Source organism: Leucoraja erinacea, chromosome 3 (assembly GCF_028641065.1).
Source record: "Leucoraja erinacea ecotype New England chromosome 3, Leri_hhj_1, whole genome shotgun sequence".
NCBI classification, from domain to species: Eukaryota; Metazoa; Chordata; class Chondrichthyes; order Rajiformes; family Rajidae; genus Leucoraja; species Leucoraja erinaceus.
Genome location: NC_073379.1, coordinates 16103058 through 16120165, shown reverse-complemented (window position 1 = coordinate 16120165; position 17108 = coordinate 16103058). Strand labels below are relative to the sequence as shown.

The following is a 17108-nucleotide window of genomic DNA, read 5'->3' as shown; positions in this document are numbered from 1 at the left end:
GGTTCCACCACCTTCCTGTAAGGGGTGCCCAGAACTGTAGAGTGTGGCCTTACCACAAAGCTTTATAAACCTGCCACATAATCTCCTGACTCTTATACTAAAAATCACTGTGGGAACATCTTCACCAGATTAACCGCAATAGCTCAAGTGGGCAGCCCATTCCCACGTTCTCAGGGGCCGCCCCATTGCTGTTTGTCATTTAGAATCAATGATTTAGATGAGAATGTATACTGACAATATAATAAAATACAATAGAATACAATACAATACAATACAATAATACTTTATTAGCCAAGTATGTTTTGCAACATATGAGGAATTTAATTTGCGAAGTCAATGCCAACATTGCCCAGATGCTAGAAAATGAATAAACAAGAGCTAAATACAAGAGACGAGTATTGAAAATAATCACCAAACAGAAAGTAGAGACATTAAGAATTTGTTGCAAAATATGATTGCAAAGTTTAAGCAACTAAGAATTTCTTTGTTCCAGTTCAAATCCGGTGCATATGACAAATAAACTCTTCAAGGTTTTTAGAATGATAGCATATTCTGATAGAAACCGAAACCATTACGGTAGTATTAACTTCAATGAATTCAACTACTGAGAGGGAACCAAGAGTCACAGTTTAAGAATATGGAGCTGGCAATTTAGGACTGAGATGAGGAAAAACATTTTCACGCAGAGAGTTGTGAATCTGTGGAATTCTGTGCCACAGAAGGCAGTGGAGGACAATTGACTGGATGTTTTCAAGAGAGAGTTAGATATAGCTCATAGTGCTAACAAAATCATGGGATATGGGGAGAAAGGAGGAATGGGGTACAGATTTAGGATGATCAGCCATGATCATATTGAATGGTAGTGCTTGCTTGAAGGACCGAATAGCCTACTCCTGCACCTATTGTCTATGTTTCTATGTTTCTAAGAGCAGTTAGTCAAAACGGAAGAATTCATTTAGCTCCAACAGCCAAACAAAATGATTTCAACAGTTTTAACTTTCTTCGATGTTATACTTTTAAAAAGGTTTTGGAACTATTCTGATCTCAAAAACATAGCAGAGATTTTTCACCAAATAATGTGAGTGGAATTACAACCTCCACTGCAACCTCCCCACCCCACCCCAACTCAACCTCCACAATATTATGGAGTACATGCGCAGAAATGTCAGAGTGAAGGACGAGGCAGGCAAACGTAAGGAAGCATGGATGATGAGGTGAAATTGAGGCTTTTGTCAAAAGTAAGAAGGATCAGCTAGGATCAAGTGTTTTAGGATCTGTTATTTAGTAACTTGTCAGTTTAGTAAGTGTTTTAAAATCAGTTCTTTAGTAACTTGTCAGTTTCTTTGTTTCAGGAACTAAGAAGTAAATGAAAACAGGAAATCAGAAGGACAAAAAGGTAACAGGAGATAGCATTGGCAGATAGAATTAAGGATAATCCCAAGAAATGTTATGTATATAAAAGAAAAAAATATTACTAGAGAGAGAGTGGGACTCCTCAGAAATCAAAGCTGTCAACTCTATGTGGATTCGCAGGAGATGGGCAAGGTTCTCAATGAATATTTGTCCTCTGTTTCTACTCTGGAAAAAGGCAGGAGAATGGAGGAACTTGGTGTAGTCACTGGAAGTATCTTGAGAGCAGTCAGTATTAAGATCCAGGAGGTGCTGAAGGTCCTAACGTGTATGAAGGGGAGACACATCTCCCAGCCCTGATCAGATATATCCGAGGACACTGTGGGAAGCAAGAGAGGAAATTGCAGGAGCCCAAGCTGTAATTTACGAGTCATTAAATACAGGCAAGGGTAGTAAATGTTCTATCTCTATTCAAGAAGGGCTACAGGGGAAAGGCTGGGAACAGGCCAGTGAGCTTAACATTCGACGACACAGTGAATGGCAGGGCTCTGGTGAGTGTTGTAGAGCAGAGGAATCTAGGAATACAGGTTTATTGAAAGTGGCACCACAGGTAGGGTGGTCAAAAAGGCTTTTGGCACATTGGCCTTAATCAGTCAGAGTATTGAATATAGAAGGGAGGTCATGTTGCAGTTCTATATGTTGCACTTAAAGTATTGTGTTCATTTCTGGGCACCATGTTATGGGAAAGATATTGTCAAGCTGGAAAGAGTGCAGTGAAGATTTACGAGGATGTTGCCAGGACTCAAAGATCTAAGTTATAGGCAGAGGTTAGGACTCATCCTTGGAGTGCAAAAGAATTAGGGGTGTTCTTACAGGTGTACAAAATTACCAGAGGAATAGATCGGATAGATGCACAGTCTCTTGCCCAGAGTAGGGGAGTCGAGAACCAGAGGACAAAAGTTTAAGGTGAGGGGGGAAAGATTTAATAAGAACCGGAGAGGTAACATATTCACAGAAAGAGTGGTGGGTGTATGGAACGAGCTGCCTGGGGAGGCATTTGAGGCAGGTACAATCACGATGTTTATGAAACATTTAGACAGGTACATGGATATGACATGTTTAGAGGGATTGGGCCAAACGCAGGCAGATAGGACTTGTGTAGATTGGACGCTAATTGGTGTGGGCAAGTTGCGCTGAATGGCCTGTTTCCACGCTGTATAGCTCTGTGACTGACTCTAAATCACATTTAGTCTAAGATCTTGTTGCAAAGTTTGGAGCAGTTTTTGCCTGAGATATACTCACTGGGGACATGACAAGGTAGGTGGAAAATTCATTCTGAGCGCAATGACAAGCTTGTGATTGTTGGAAAATATGACCATTGTTGCATACTGCATTGTTTGATTTTTTTATCATTATTTTACAGAGTCTGAGTCATAGAATGAAAGAGTCATAAAGCAACGAAACAGGACCTTCGGCCCACCTAGCCCGTGATGATCAACATGCCCCATCTACACCAGTCCTAGTAGGGGAATCAAAAACGACAGAATGAAGTCATCTTTTGTTGAACATTTGAATCTTCGGTAGCTGGTTAAAGTATATTTAGCACTTGTGGGTCATACACCTCTGCTACCATGTAGAAGTCATTAAGCTTAACTCTATAATGGTTATAGGCTATAATGGTTATAGATCTTATGGCTATAAACATTAAAGCCATGATTAATATTTCTAGTTTTTATCTGTCTACTTTGGAAGGTGGGATTTGTTACGTAGAGGGGTCTATTTCGGAGGAGACTAACTTGGACTCATAGATTGGGAGTTTAGTTTAGTCTCGGAGGATGATGAGAACTTTTTTACCACACGATGATGTGGTAACTTTTTTATCACACGGTAACACCCGCACGGTCATGACTGTATTGTTTGAATAAGAAAAGGTTAATAAGAACGAAAAGTTATGTTATTTCTTTGTTATATATTACCTCAATAAAAGACCAATTAGTCAAAAAACAGCATATGGAAGATTAGTTTTTGCTATCTTAAGAGTGCGGTGAGTGCGTAAACTATATCTTCACCGCATATCTATATCAAAATTAGACTTTGAGAACATAGAAACTGCCATTACACACCATATTATGTTTTGTTTAAGAAGGAACTGCATATGCTGGAAAAATCAAAGGTAGATAAAAAATGCTGGAGAAACTTAGCTGGTGAGGCAGCATCTATGCAGCGATGGAATAGGTGACGTTTCAGGATGAGACCCTTCTTCGGACTCATTATTTTATGTTATGTTTTGTTTTGTGGTGCTTGAAATCTACCTTCAAGATAAAAAACGGAGATAGCACTTTGTGTCTTAGTTCTCTTTCACTAGAACTTTTAAATGATACTTAAGGGGTTGACGGTGGATATGCAATGGCAAAGATTTAAAGGTCGCATGGATGAATAACAACAATTGTTCCTCCCTGTCTGGCGTAAAAATAAAACAGGGAATACGGCTCAACAGTGGAGGACAAAGGGGTTCAACAGTGGAGGACAAAGGGGTTAATTATGAGGGGGAAAATAGACCATGAAAGAAAGCTGGCAGGGAATATAAAAACACTGTAAAAGCTTCTATAGATATGTGAAGAGGAAAAGATTAGTGAAGACAAATGTAGGTCCCTTACAGTCAGAAACAAGTGAATTTATAATGGGAAACAAGGAAATTACAAATTATTTGGTTCTGTCTTCACTAAGGAAGACACCAACAACCTCCCAGAAATGCCAGAGGACCAAGGATCTAGCAGGAAGGAGGAACTGAACGAAATCCACATTAGTCAGGAAAGGTTGTTAGGTAAACTGTTGGGACTGAAGGCAGATAGATTCCCATGGCCTGATGGTCTGCATCCCAGAGTACTCAAGGAGGTGATCATTTTCCAATGTTCTATAGACTCTGGATCAGTTCCTGTGGACTGGTGCAGCTAATGCAACACCACTTTTTAAGAAAGGAGGGAGAGAGAAACGGAAATATAGACCAGTTAGCCTTACATCGGTAGTGGGGAAGATGCTTGTGTTGATTATTAAAGATGTACTTATTGGTGTGAAGAAGGGTCTCGACACGAAACGTCACCCATTCCTCTCCAGACATGCTGCCTGTCCCGCTGAGTTACTCCAGCATTTTGTGTCTACCTTCGATTTAAACCAGCATCTGCAGTTCTTTCCTACACAGTATCAGTCAAAGTCCGCATGGGTTTATGAAACGGAAATCATGCTTGACTAATCTTCTGGAATTTTTTGAGGATGTAACAAGTAGGATGAATAAGGGAGAGCCAGTGGATGTGGTGTATCAATAATTACACATTATTGTGTGTAATGGCCCACACAAGAAATTAGTGTGCAAAGTTAGAGCACATGGTATTGGGGGACGGATATTGAAATGGATAGATAGCTGGTTGGCAGACAGGAAGCAAAGAGTAGGAATTAACGGGTCCTTTTCAGAATGGCAGGCAATGACGAATGGGGTGCCACAATGCTCAGTGCTGGAACCCTAGTTATTTACAATATATATTAACGATTTAGACAAAGGAATTAAAAATCACATCTCCCAGTTTGCCGATGACACAAAGCGCGGTGGCAGAGTGAGCTGCGAGGATACTATGAGGCTGCAGGGTGACGTGGATAGGTCGGATGAGTGGGCAGATACATGGCAGATGCAGTATAATGTGGATAAATGTGAAGTTATCCACTTTGGTGGCAAGAACAAGATTATTATCTGAATGGTAGACACAAAATGCTGGAGTAACTCAGTAGGACAGGCTGCATATCTGGAGAGAAGGAATGTGTGATGTTTCGCGTCTAGACCCTACTTCAGACTAAAGAAAGGTCTCGTCCCGATATGTCACCCATTCCTTCTCTCCTGAGATGCTGCCTGTCCCGCTGAGTTACTCCAGCATTTTGTGTCTACCTTCGATTTAAACCTGCATCTGCAGTTCTTTTCTACACACATTATCTGAATGGTGTCAGATTAGGAAAAGGGGAAGTGCAACAAGACCTGTTTGTGCTTGTACATCAGTCACTGAAAGTAAGCATGCAGGTACAGCAGGCAGCGAAGAAAGCTAATGGCATGTTGGCCTTAATAGCGAGAGGATTTGAGTTTAGGAGCAAAGAGTCACAGGAGTCATCGTTTCATGCCCCCTTCACACTTAGGAAACCTGAACGGAAACCTCTGGAGACCCGGAGGTTGCAGGTGGTTGCCAGAGGTTGCATGTAGTGGAAGCAGGTAGGGAGACTGACAAAAACCTCAGGGAACCGCACGGAAACCTTGGGTGGGGCGCAAAGTCTCCAGAGGTTGCTGTTCAGGTTTCCTAAGTGGGACAGGGGCATAAGAATAAGGAATAAGGCCATTTAGGACTGAGATGAGGAAAAACTTTTTCACCCAGAGAGTTGTGAATCTGTGGAATTCTCTGCCACAGAAGGCAGTGCAGGCCAATTCACTGGATGATTTCAAGAATGATTTAGCTTTTAGGGATGATGGAATCGAGGGTTATAGGGAGAAAGCAGGAATGGGGTACTGATTTTGGATGATCAGCCACGATCATATTGCATGTCGGTGCTGGCTCGAAGGGCCGAATGGCCTACTCCTGCAACTAATTTTCTATGTTTCTATGTTACTTATACAGTGTTCTACAAGCTTCTCACTCTGCAACTGGTCACACTATCTGGATCACATGATTTATATCATGCATTTAATTTGCATGATACAACCCAGTTTCAATTGTAACAATATAACAATAGGTTTAAGATGAGAGAGGAGATATTTATTTGGAATCTGAGTTGCAACTTTTTTACAGAGTGTGGAGTGGGTATATGGAACTGATGAGCTATAGGGCTGAGGAGGCCAAGTCAGTGGATATTTTTGAGGCAGGCATAGACAAATTATTGATTCGAAAGGGTGTCTAATTCTAATTCTACTCCTGTAACTTGTGAACTTATGATTTGGGGCAGATACTATATTAACATTAAAAAAAAAAACATTTGGACAGGTACATGGACAGGACGGTTTAGATGGATAGGGGCCAAACCCATATGGGACTAGGGTAGATGGGGCATCTTAGCCAGCATGGGCAAATAAGGCTGAAGGATCTGCTTAGGTGCTGTATGACTCTATAATTATGACTCTACAACATCCTTCCTGTTGTAGGGTGACCAAAACTGATCACATTACTCCAAATGTGGCCTCATCAAAATCTTTTTAAGCTATACCATAACATTCCAACTTCTATACTCAATGCCTTGACTGACAAAGCCAATGCACTGACTGATGAAACCATTACACTGAGAGCCTTCTTAACCATCCTATCTACCTGTGATGGGCACACGCATGGGCCCCAGCTATGCCTGCCTATTTGTAGGTTACGTCGAACAATCCTTGTTCAATACATACCAGGGCCCCATCCCCAACCTCTACCTCCGCTACATCGACGACTGCTTTGGTGCCACCTCCTGCACCCGCACACAACTGACTGACTTCATCCACTTCACCACTAATTTCCACCCGGCACTGAAATACACCTGGACCATCTCCGACACTTCCCTACCATTCCTTGACCTCACTATCTCCATTGCAGGTGATAGACTTCTAACCGACATACACTATAAACCCACTGACTCCCATGGCTATCTGGACTACACTTCTTCCCACCCTGCTTCCTGTAAGGACTCCATCCCCTACTCCCAATTCCTCCGTCTACGCCGTATCTGCTCCACGGATGAGGCGTTCCACACCAGGACATCTGAAATGTCCTCACTATTCAGGGAACGGGGGTTCCCCTCCTCCACCATAAATGAGGCTCGCACCAGGGTCTCTTCCATACCCCACAACACTGCTCTCTCTCCCCATCCCCGCACTCGCAACAAGGGCCGAGTCCCCCTAGTCCTCACCTTTCACCCCACCAGCCATCACATACAAAAAATAATCCTCCGTCAGTTTCGCCACCTCCAACGTGACCCCACTACTGGCCACATCTTCCCATCTCCCCCCATATCTGCCTTCCGCAAAGACCGCTCCCTCCATAACTCCCTTGTCAATTCTTCCCTTCCCTCTCGGTCCACCCCCTCCCCGGGCACTTTCCCTTGCGGCCGCAGCAGATGCAACACTTGTCCCTTTACCTCCCCCCTCAACTCCTTTCAGGGACCCAAGCAATCGTTCCAGGTGCGACAGAGGTTTACCTGCATCTCTTCCAACCTCATCTATTGCGTCCGCTGCTCTAGATGTCAGCAGATCTATATCGGTGAGACCAAGCGGAGGTTGGGCGATCGTTTCGCCGAACACCTCCGCTCGGTCCGCCATAACCTAGCTGACCTCCCGGTGGCTCAGCACTTCAACTCCCCCTCCCACTCCGTCTCCGACCTCTCTGTCCTGGGTCTCCTCCATGGCCACAGCGAGCAGCACCGGAAATTGGAGGAACAGCACCTCATATTCCGTTTGGGGAGTCTGCACCCCGGGGGCATGAACATCGACTTCTCCCAATTCTGTTAGTCCTTGCTGTCTCCTCCCCTTCCTCAGCTCCCCTGCTGTCTCCTCCCACCCTCCAGCCTTCCGGCTACTCCTCCTTTTCCCTTTCTTGTCCCCACCCACCCCCACCCCTGATCAGTCTGAAGAAGGGTTTCGGCCCGAAACGTTGCCTATTTCCTTCGCTCCATAGATGCTGCTGCACCCGCTGAGTTTCTCCAGCTTTTCTGTGTAACCTTCGATTCTCCAGCATCTGCAGTTCCCTCTTTAACACTATCTACCTGTGATACCGCTTCCAATGAACTATGTACTGGATAACTCTGTTCTACAACACTTGCAAGTCCCATCCAGGGCGGCACTGTGGTGCAGTGGTAGAGTCGCTGCCTTACAGCACCGGAGACCTGAGTTCAATCCTGACTATGGGTACTGTCTGAACGGAGATTGCATTTTCTCCCTGTGATCGTCTGGGTTTTCTCCAAATGCTCCGATTTCCTCCCACACTCAAGTCTTGAAGCTTTGTAGATTCATTGACTTCTGTAAATTGTCCCTAGGATCATAAGGCCAGATAGGAGCCATATTAGGGCATTCGCCCCATCAAGTCTACTCCGCCATTCAATCATGGCTGATCCATCTCTCCCTCCTAACCCCACTCTCCTGCCTTCTCCCCATAACCCCTGACACCTATACCATTCAAGAATCTATCTATCTCTGCCTTAAAAATATCCATTGAGGGCCTCTACAACCTTCTGTGGCAAATAATTCTACAGTTTCACCCCCCACCCCCTGACTAAAGAAATTCCTCCTCATCTTCCTTCCTAAAGAAACGTCCTTTAATTTCAAGTCCATGATCACCAAGTCCTAGACTTTCCCACGTGGAAACATCCTCTCCACATCCACTCTGTCCAAGCCTTTCACTATTCAATAGGTTTCAATGAGGTCCCCCCTCATTCTTCTAAACTCCAGCTAGTACAGGCCCAGTGCCATCAAACGCTCATCATATGTTAATCCACTCATTCCTGGGATTATTCTCGTAAACCTCCTCTGGACCCTCTCCAGGACCAGCACATCTTTCCTCAGATATGGTGGCCAAAATTGTTCACAATATTCCAAATGTGGCCTGACCAGCACCTTATAGCACCTCAGCATTACATTCCTGTTTTGTATTCTAACCCTCTTGAAATAAATGTTAGCATCGCATTTGCCTTCTTCACTACCGCTTCAACTTGCAGATTAACTTATTGGGAATGCTGCACCAGCACTCCCACGTCCCCTTGCACCTCCGATTTCTGGATTCTCTCCCCATTTAGAAAATAATCTCTGCCTTTATTCCTACTTCCAAAATGCATGACTCCACATTTTGCTACACTATATTGCATCTGCCACTTCTCTGTCCACTCTGCCGAGTCCCTGCTTTCTCTACACTACCTGCCCCCTCCACTTATTTTCGTGTCATCCGCAAACTTGGCCACAAAGCCTTCTTCAATCCCCTCGTCCAAATCAGTAATATACAACGTGAAGAGTAGCGGCCCCAACACCGACCCCTGTGGAACCCCACTAGTCACTGGCAGCCAAACAGAAAAAGCCTCCTTTATTGCCACTCTTTGACTTCTGCCATCCATCCAACCTGCTATCCGTGCTAGTATCTGCTCTTTGATAACATGGGCTCTCATCTTCTTTGGCAGCCTCACGTGTGGCACCTTATCAAAGGCTTTCTGAAAATCTAGGTAAACAACATCCACTGTCCAGGGTGTAGGATAGAATTAGTGAATGGGGTGATTGGTGGTCGGTGAGCTGAAGTGCCAGTTTCCACGCTGTTTCTCTTAACCTAGCTAAACACTTACCGTGTAGGTCTTGCCCTGGTTTGTCATCCTAAAATAGCAATACCTCTCACTTCTCTGCATTAAACTCCATTAGTCATTCCTTAGCCCTCTTGCATAACTTATCAAGACTTTGCTGCAATTTGTGATAACTATCTTCGCTACCTACGGTACCACCCACTTTAGAATCATCTACAACTTTACTAATCACGCCTTCCACATTCTCATCCATATTGTTGATTATAAACCACAAACAGCAATGGGCTCAGCACTGATCCCTGAGGCACATCACTACTCACAGCCCTCCAGACCGAAAAACAACCTTCCACGATCACCCTCTGCTTCCTGCCATGGTCAACGTTCTATCCAGTCGCTAGCTCTCCCTGGATCTCATGCATTCTAACCTTCCAACGTAGCCTACCATGTGGAACCTTGTTGAATGCCTTGCTGATGCCCATATGGACAACATCTATGGCTTTGTCCTCATCAACCTTTTCAAGTCAAGAGTCAAGAGAGTTTATTGTCATGTGAACTCTACCCATTTTGCCAGAGTGTATAGACACAAAATGCTGGAGTAACTCAGCGGGACAGGCAGCATCTCTGGACAGAAGGAATGGGCAACGTTTCAGGTCGACACTCTTCTTCAGACCAAAGTCAGGGGAAAGGGAAACAAGAGATGTAGATGGTGATGTAGAGAGATATAGACCGTGAATGAAAGATATGCAAAAAAGTAACATTGATAAAGGAAACAGGCCATTGTTAGCTGTTTTCTGGTCTGAAGAAGAGTCTCGACCCGAAACGTCAACCATTTCTTCCCTCCAGAGATGCTGCCTGTCCAGCTGAGTGACTCCAACATTTTGTGTCTATCTTGTGTTTAAACCAGCATCTGCAGTTCTTTCCTACACACCGAGCCATAGTGGATGGTCCCTCCGGTACATTATTTCTTAATGCACCTGATTGGTAATGCAACATTGGTGGGCAGCACAGTGGCACACTGGGCGGCACGGTGGCGTGGTGGTAGAGTTGCTGCCTTACATTGCTTGCAGTGCCAGAGACCAGGGTTCGATCCCGACTGCGGGTGCTGTCTGTATGGAGTTTGTACGTTCTCCCCATGATCACATGGGTTTTCTCCGAGATCTTCGGTTTCCTTCCACACTCCTAAGACGTACAGGTTTGTAGGTTAATTTGCTTGGTGTATGTGTAAATTGTCCCTTGCGTGTGTAGGATAATATTAATGTGTGTGGATCGCTGGTCGGTCCGGATTTGTGGACCAAGGGACTGTATCCGCACTGTATCTTTAAACTAAACTAAAAAACTAAACTCCTCTTCTTGGTTGGCCTCCCTCTCCATCAAGTCCAAAACATCGAAACCCTGGATCGTTCAGTCATCAGTCACATTCCTCTCACAAATAATGGCAAGACCACCATAGTTTCATGTACTTTTCAAAGCTCTAGGTTTATACACTTTAACCACAATAGTCCTTTCATTGAATAACCACATTTCATCCCATCAGTCTCACAAAGTGTGAGAGAAACTCAGCAGGGCAAGCAGCATCTCTGGAGGGCATGTGTCAGGTTAGGACCCCTCTTAAGACTAAGGAAGTGCTGCATTGTTAGAGGGGAAGTTTAGTTTAGTTTAGTTTAGAGATACAACGTGGAACCAGGCCTTTCGGCCCACTGAGGCAATATTTACACTATCCTACAAACAACTTGGGACAATTTACAATTATACCAAGCCAATTAACCTACAAACCTGTACGTCTTTGGAGTGTGGAAGGAAACTGGAGACCCAGGACAAAACCCATGCAGGTCACGGTGAGAACGTACAAACTCCGTACAGACAAGCACCCGTAGTCAGGATCGATCGCGGGTCTCTTGCGCTGTAAGACATCAACTCTGCCGCTGCGCCTCCTTGCTTTTGGATGAGAAACAAACAATTTGGTTTCACAGCTGGGCAGAAAAAACATGATGATGGTTTTGAAGAAGAACAGGGGAGGTCATCCTGTTGTTGTACATCATGCAACATTAATGAAGATTAGCTAGCGTTTATAGAATCTTGCTGGACACAAATTGGTGGCTTTTTGTTTCCTATTTTACAATAGTGAATGCACTTCAAAAAATGTACTAATTAGCTTCAATAGAGACATTTTGTAGTATGCAGTGTGACAGCGCCCTCTCTCTTAGATACCAGCCTGATTCATTTAACCAGCTGACAGGCCAGGAGAGGATTGTGATTGTGACTGTGACTGTGATTGTGACTGTGACTGTGATTGTGACTGTGACTGTGACTGTGACTGTGATTGTGATTGTGACTGTGACTGTGACTGTGACTGTGACTGTGATTGTGATTGTGACTGTGATTGTGACTGTGACTGTGACTGTGATTGTGACTGTGATTGTGACTGTGACTGTGATTGTGACTGTGATTGTGACTGTGACTGTGATTGTGACTGTGATTGTGACTGTGACTGTGATTGTGATTGTGATTGTAACTGTGACTGTGACTGAGACTGTGACTGTGACTGTGATTGTGATTGTGACTGTGACTGTGACTGTGATCATTTATGTGACTTACCCCAATTGTGATTGTGACTGTGACTGTGATTGTGATCATTTATTGCTTACCCCAATCAGCCCCTGTGCTAAGTGACTAATTGCTCCATTTCAGAACTAATTGCAAGGGAATTACAGAATGGTTGACTGGGTAAGAACAATGGATTTTATTGCGTAAGACTTGAGTGAACCTTGCTGTCTTTAAATAATACTCCATTGGTTATCACAGGGTGGAAACAGGCCCTTCGGCCCACTGAGTCCACACCAGCCAGACATCCCCGTACCTTAACATTATCCTACACACTCGGCACAATTTACAATTATACCAAGCCAATTAACCTACAAACCTGTATGTCTTTGGAGTGTGGGAGGAACCAGGAGCTCACAGAGAAAACCATGCAGGTCACATTCATGATTTGGATGACAGTAACATTGTTTTAATATCCAAGTTGAGACCAAGATCTAGATCAGTTGGGATGGTGGGCATTAAATGACAAATGGAATTTAAATCTGATCAGTTTAGTTTAATTTAGTTCAGTTTAGAGGTACAGTGCAGAAAAAGGCCCTTTGGCATACCGAATCCACGCCTACCAGCAATCCCTGCATATTAACACTATCCTACACACGGGGACAGTTTACATTTATACCAAGCTAATTAACCTATAAACCTTGTTTAAGAAAGAACTACAGATGCTGGAAAAATCAAAGGTAGATAAAAATGCTGGAGAAATGTTTTACATCGGTTCTCAATAACCAACCTGATCTCCCGGTTGCTCAGCACTTCAACTCCCCCTTCCATTCCGAATCCGACCTTCGGACCTGAGCCTCCTCCATTGACAGAGTGAGGTCCAGAGCAAATTGGAGAAACAGCACCTCATATTTTGCTTGGGTAGTTTCCACCGCAGCGGTATGAACATTGACTTCTCCAATTTCAGATAGTCCTTGCTTTCTCACTCCTTCCCCTCCCCTCCCCTCCCCTTCCCAGCTCTCCCACAAGCCTACTGTCTCTGCCTCTTCCTTTATTTTTCCAGCCTCCCCCCCCGATATCAGCCTGAAGAAGGGTCTCGACCCGAAACGTCATTTATTCCTTCTCTCCACAGATGCTGCCCCACCCACTGAGTTTCTCCAGCATTTTTGTCAACCTATAAAACTTTGTGTCTTTGGAGTGTGGGAGGAAACCGGAGCACCGAGAGAAAATTCACGCAGGTCACAGGGAGAATGTATAAACTCTGTACAGACAAGCACCCGTAGTCAGGATTGAACCCGGATTTCTGGCTCTGGAAGGCAGCACCATGCCATAAGTGTGAGATGTTGTACTTTGGGATGTCAAACTAGGATAACTAGGATACTTTTTTCACAGTAAATTATAGAGCCCTACAGACCATTGTAAAACAGAGAGATCTGGGGGTACAGCTGCATTGACGGTCTTTAGCTCATTGGGAAGGGTATCGAGTACAGAATTTATCACATCATAATGTAGCTTACCGTACGGGTTATTAGTGAGACCTCACTTGAAGTACTGTGTACAATTCTGGCTGCCGAGTTATACGAAGGATGTCATCAACTTGGAAAGGGTGCTGACGAGATTCAGCAGGATGTTACCTAGGCTAGTGAAAGCGTTATACAGAAAGGATGGATAGGCTGGGACATAGTTCTTTTGGAGCATCTGAGGATACTGAGGAATTACCTTATTGAAGTGTACAAGATCACAAGGAGCATTGATACCGTTTTTTCCCTGGATAGAGGATTTTAAAACTGGAGAATGTTTGCTTAATGTGAGAGGGGAGAGATTGAAGAGGGACCTTGGGAGCAACTTTTTCACATGGAGTATAGTCTTTATCTGGAATGGGCTGCCAGAGGAATCTGTAGAAGTGGATTCAATCAAGATGCTTGTTTAAGACATTGGCGAAGATTTATGGATGGGAAAGATTCAGAAGGCTATGGGCCAAATGCAGCCAAATGGGACTAGCCCAGTATAATGAACAAGGTGAGCCAAAGGCCCTGTTTCCGTGCTGCATAACTCCATGACTTCAACATTATTCTGAGCACAAAGGAAAAGCAGTAGATCAGGAAAAGGGTGGACTAACAGTTTTTGAACTCTGAAAGAGTAACAAAGATCAAACTTTAATGGAACTGTACACAATTCAGGTTTGATGTTATATTTACCACATCGTGAAAGAAAGTGAGAAGTTAAATACATTAAAGAGGTCAAAATATCTGTGGCTATGGCATCTTTCCCCACCCTACAAATGGCGTATGTGTAGTCACAGGTGTTAAAACAAAATTGACTGACTGTTTAATTTGACTTTATAATGATATCAGCCTTTCTCAAAAAGGATTAATCTTAAAAAAAAAAACAAGAAAGAACGGCAGATGCTGGAAAAATCGAAGGAAGACAAAAATGCTGGAGAAACTCAGCGGGTGAGGCAGCATCTATGGAGAGAAGGAATGGGGACGTTTCGGTCAATCTCGGTCAAGATTTTGTCAATCTTGAAGGCTTGATTTGCAACATGGTGCAAAGAAAACGATCAGACCACCAGATCTGGGACGCGCTTACACAATCCTCGTGTGCATTCATTAGAATAATACTATTGCTCAGGAAGTGTTTTTTTTATGCATCACAACAAACTCCTTAGCATTTTATTTCAAATATTTGACCCGATATGAATATTAGCTCTCCCCATGATTGGACCTGTGATCTATTTAAATGTGTCTAGAAAGCTAAACACACTAATAGACCATTACGCACCATGAATTGTTCGTCACCAACAATGAAGTGACACATCGAGATGGTTTGAAAATTATAACCATATATATTATTCATCTAACACATTAAGTTGAAAATTCATTCAGTCTGATAATATTCATCTTTTATAAACGGTCACCAGCCACAGCACAAGACAACTAAAATTGTGCGCACCCACATATCTTTCAATCTTCGCTTCTAGTTTCTAGCATTGACTTCTATAAAGTTCCATAAAGTTCTATAAAAGTTACATAAAGTTCTATAAAGTTCTCCCGTGCTGGTATTCCTTAGAGTCGACATATTTTAAACCGAAGATAGACAAATTGTTGAAGTAACTCAGCGGGACAGGCAACGTCTCTGGAGAGAAGGAATGGGTGGGGTGACGTCTCGAGTCGAGACCCTTCTTCAGACTGAAGAAACCGACTCCCGACCCGAAACGTCACCCATTCCTTCTCTCCAGAGGTGTTGCCTGACATGCATTCTGTGTCTATCTTCGGTTTAAACCAGCATCTGCAGTTCCTTCCTACACGTTTTAAATCGGTTTGGTTACAGATCAGCCCGTTCCTTTCTCGAAGCGAAGATTACATAGATAGATGTACGTTTTAAACAACCTCAGCGAGCGAGTCTGAAGAAGCGAGTCCGACTCTAGTCGCTGGAAGCTGCGAACCTATCTTACCTGGACTTAACCAACAGGTAACATGAATGATCAAAATTCCCAGTAACTCCATTACTGGGCCACACGGTATTCGGTCAATTTCACATCACGGGTTTATTCCGTTTTCGCTGTTCCCCCATTATTATATCCATGTGACTGGTTTTCTCTCTGATCTTTCGCTTGTGTCACAGAACTTGGGCAAGGGACAATTCTTTAAAAAATAAAAACTGGATCAGAAAATTGGCTGAAATATTGCAAGGTTGAGGACAAGGCGGATTCCAGCTCCTCTGACCCAGGGAAGTGGGTGATTGTTCTCCTTTCCTGTTTCCTGTGGGAACGGCTCAGGACTGTTGTATCGGATGCGGCAGCGCGCACACAGCCAAGGAGTTTGGCACCCTTGAAATAGTCAACAGCACGGAGCAATGTACTGAAAACAACTCGCAGCGGCTTTCTCAAACACCAACTCAAGAACCAAAATTGCAGTTTGTAATGGTTGTTACACAGACATGTTTAACGTCTTATACAATCATAGAAAAATAGGTGCAGGAGAAGGCCATTCGGCCCTTCGAGCCAGCACCGCCATTCAATATAATCATGGCAGATCATCTAAAATCAGTACCGCGTTCCGTCTTTCTCCCCATGTCCCTTGATTCTGTTAGTCCCAGGGCGGACAAATAATTAACAACAAAAAAACGAATTGAGTCTATCTGATGATCGGGTGCTATTACTGGGTTTGCCTTGCTCCAAATGTACTCTATATATGGCGCACAGAAGAGTAGACTTCTGTCTTGGATTGCCTGTAGAAAAAAGGAACTGCATATGCTGGTTTACAAAAAATAAATTAAAAAAAGTGCTGGAGTAACTCAGCGGGTCAGGCAGCAGCCGTGGAGAACATGGATAGGTGACGTTTCAGAGTGCTGGAGTAACTCAGCGGGTCAGGCAGCATCTCTGGAGAACGTGGATTGGTAACTTTCTGGTGGGGACCCTTCTTAGTTTAGTTTATTGTCACGTGTACCGAGGTACAGTGAAAATATTTTTTGCGTGCCAACCAGTCAGCAGAAAGACAATCTATATAACTAAAAGTCACATCTTGGAATCCGCCCCCGCGCGGCTTGGAATGGCCGCGGGACTCTGCAAGCGCACGCCGGGGGCTCTAACATCAAGAACCCGGTGTGCGACCTTGCATCACCCGGCGTGGCTTTAATGGCCGCGGGACAATCGCAATCGCCAGCCGGGGGCTTTGACTTTGACTCTGACATCGGGGGGGTGGGGAGTGCAGTGGAGAGATAAGTTTTTTGGCCTTCCATCACAGCAATGTGATGGATGTTTATGTAAATTATGTTGTGTCTTGGGTCTATTTGTTTGTAATGTATGGCTGCAGAAACGTCATTTCGTTTGAACCTCAAGGGGTCCAAATGACAAATAAATTGAATCTTGACCCTTGAATCTTGACTACTTCCTGTTTGCGCTGTATATTGATTTTAGAAAAAAACGCTACCCTATATCG

The 17108-nt window shown here is 43.9% G+C and overlaps 1 protein-coding gene across 1 annotated transcript in view; it reads right to left on the bottom strand.

Moving 5' to 3' along the window:
• tek (TEK tyrosine kinase, endothelial) overlaps positions 1-16321 on the bottom strand; it is an 86042-nt gene extending 69721 nt beyond the window's left edge. Inside the window, exon 1 of the mRNA XM_055632195.1 lies at positions 15623-16321. Coding sequence (XP_055488170.1) covers positions 15623-15674 — 52 coding nt within the window. The 5' untranslated portion in view covers positions 15675-16321. The remainder of the gene's footprint in view (positions 1-15622) is intronic.
• Between the last annotated feature and the right edge of the window lie 787 nt (positions 16322-17108).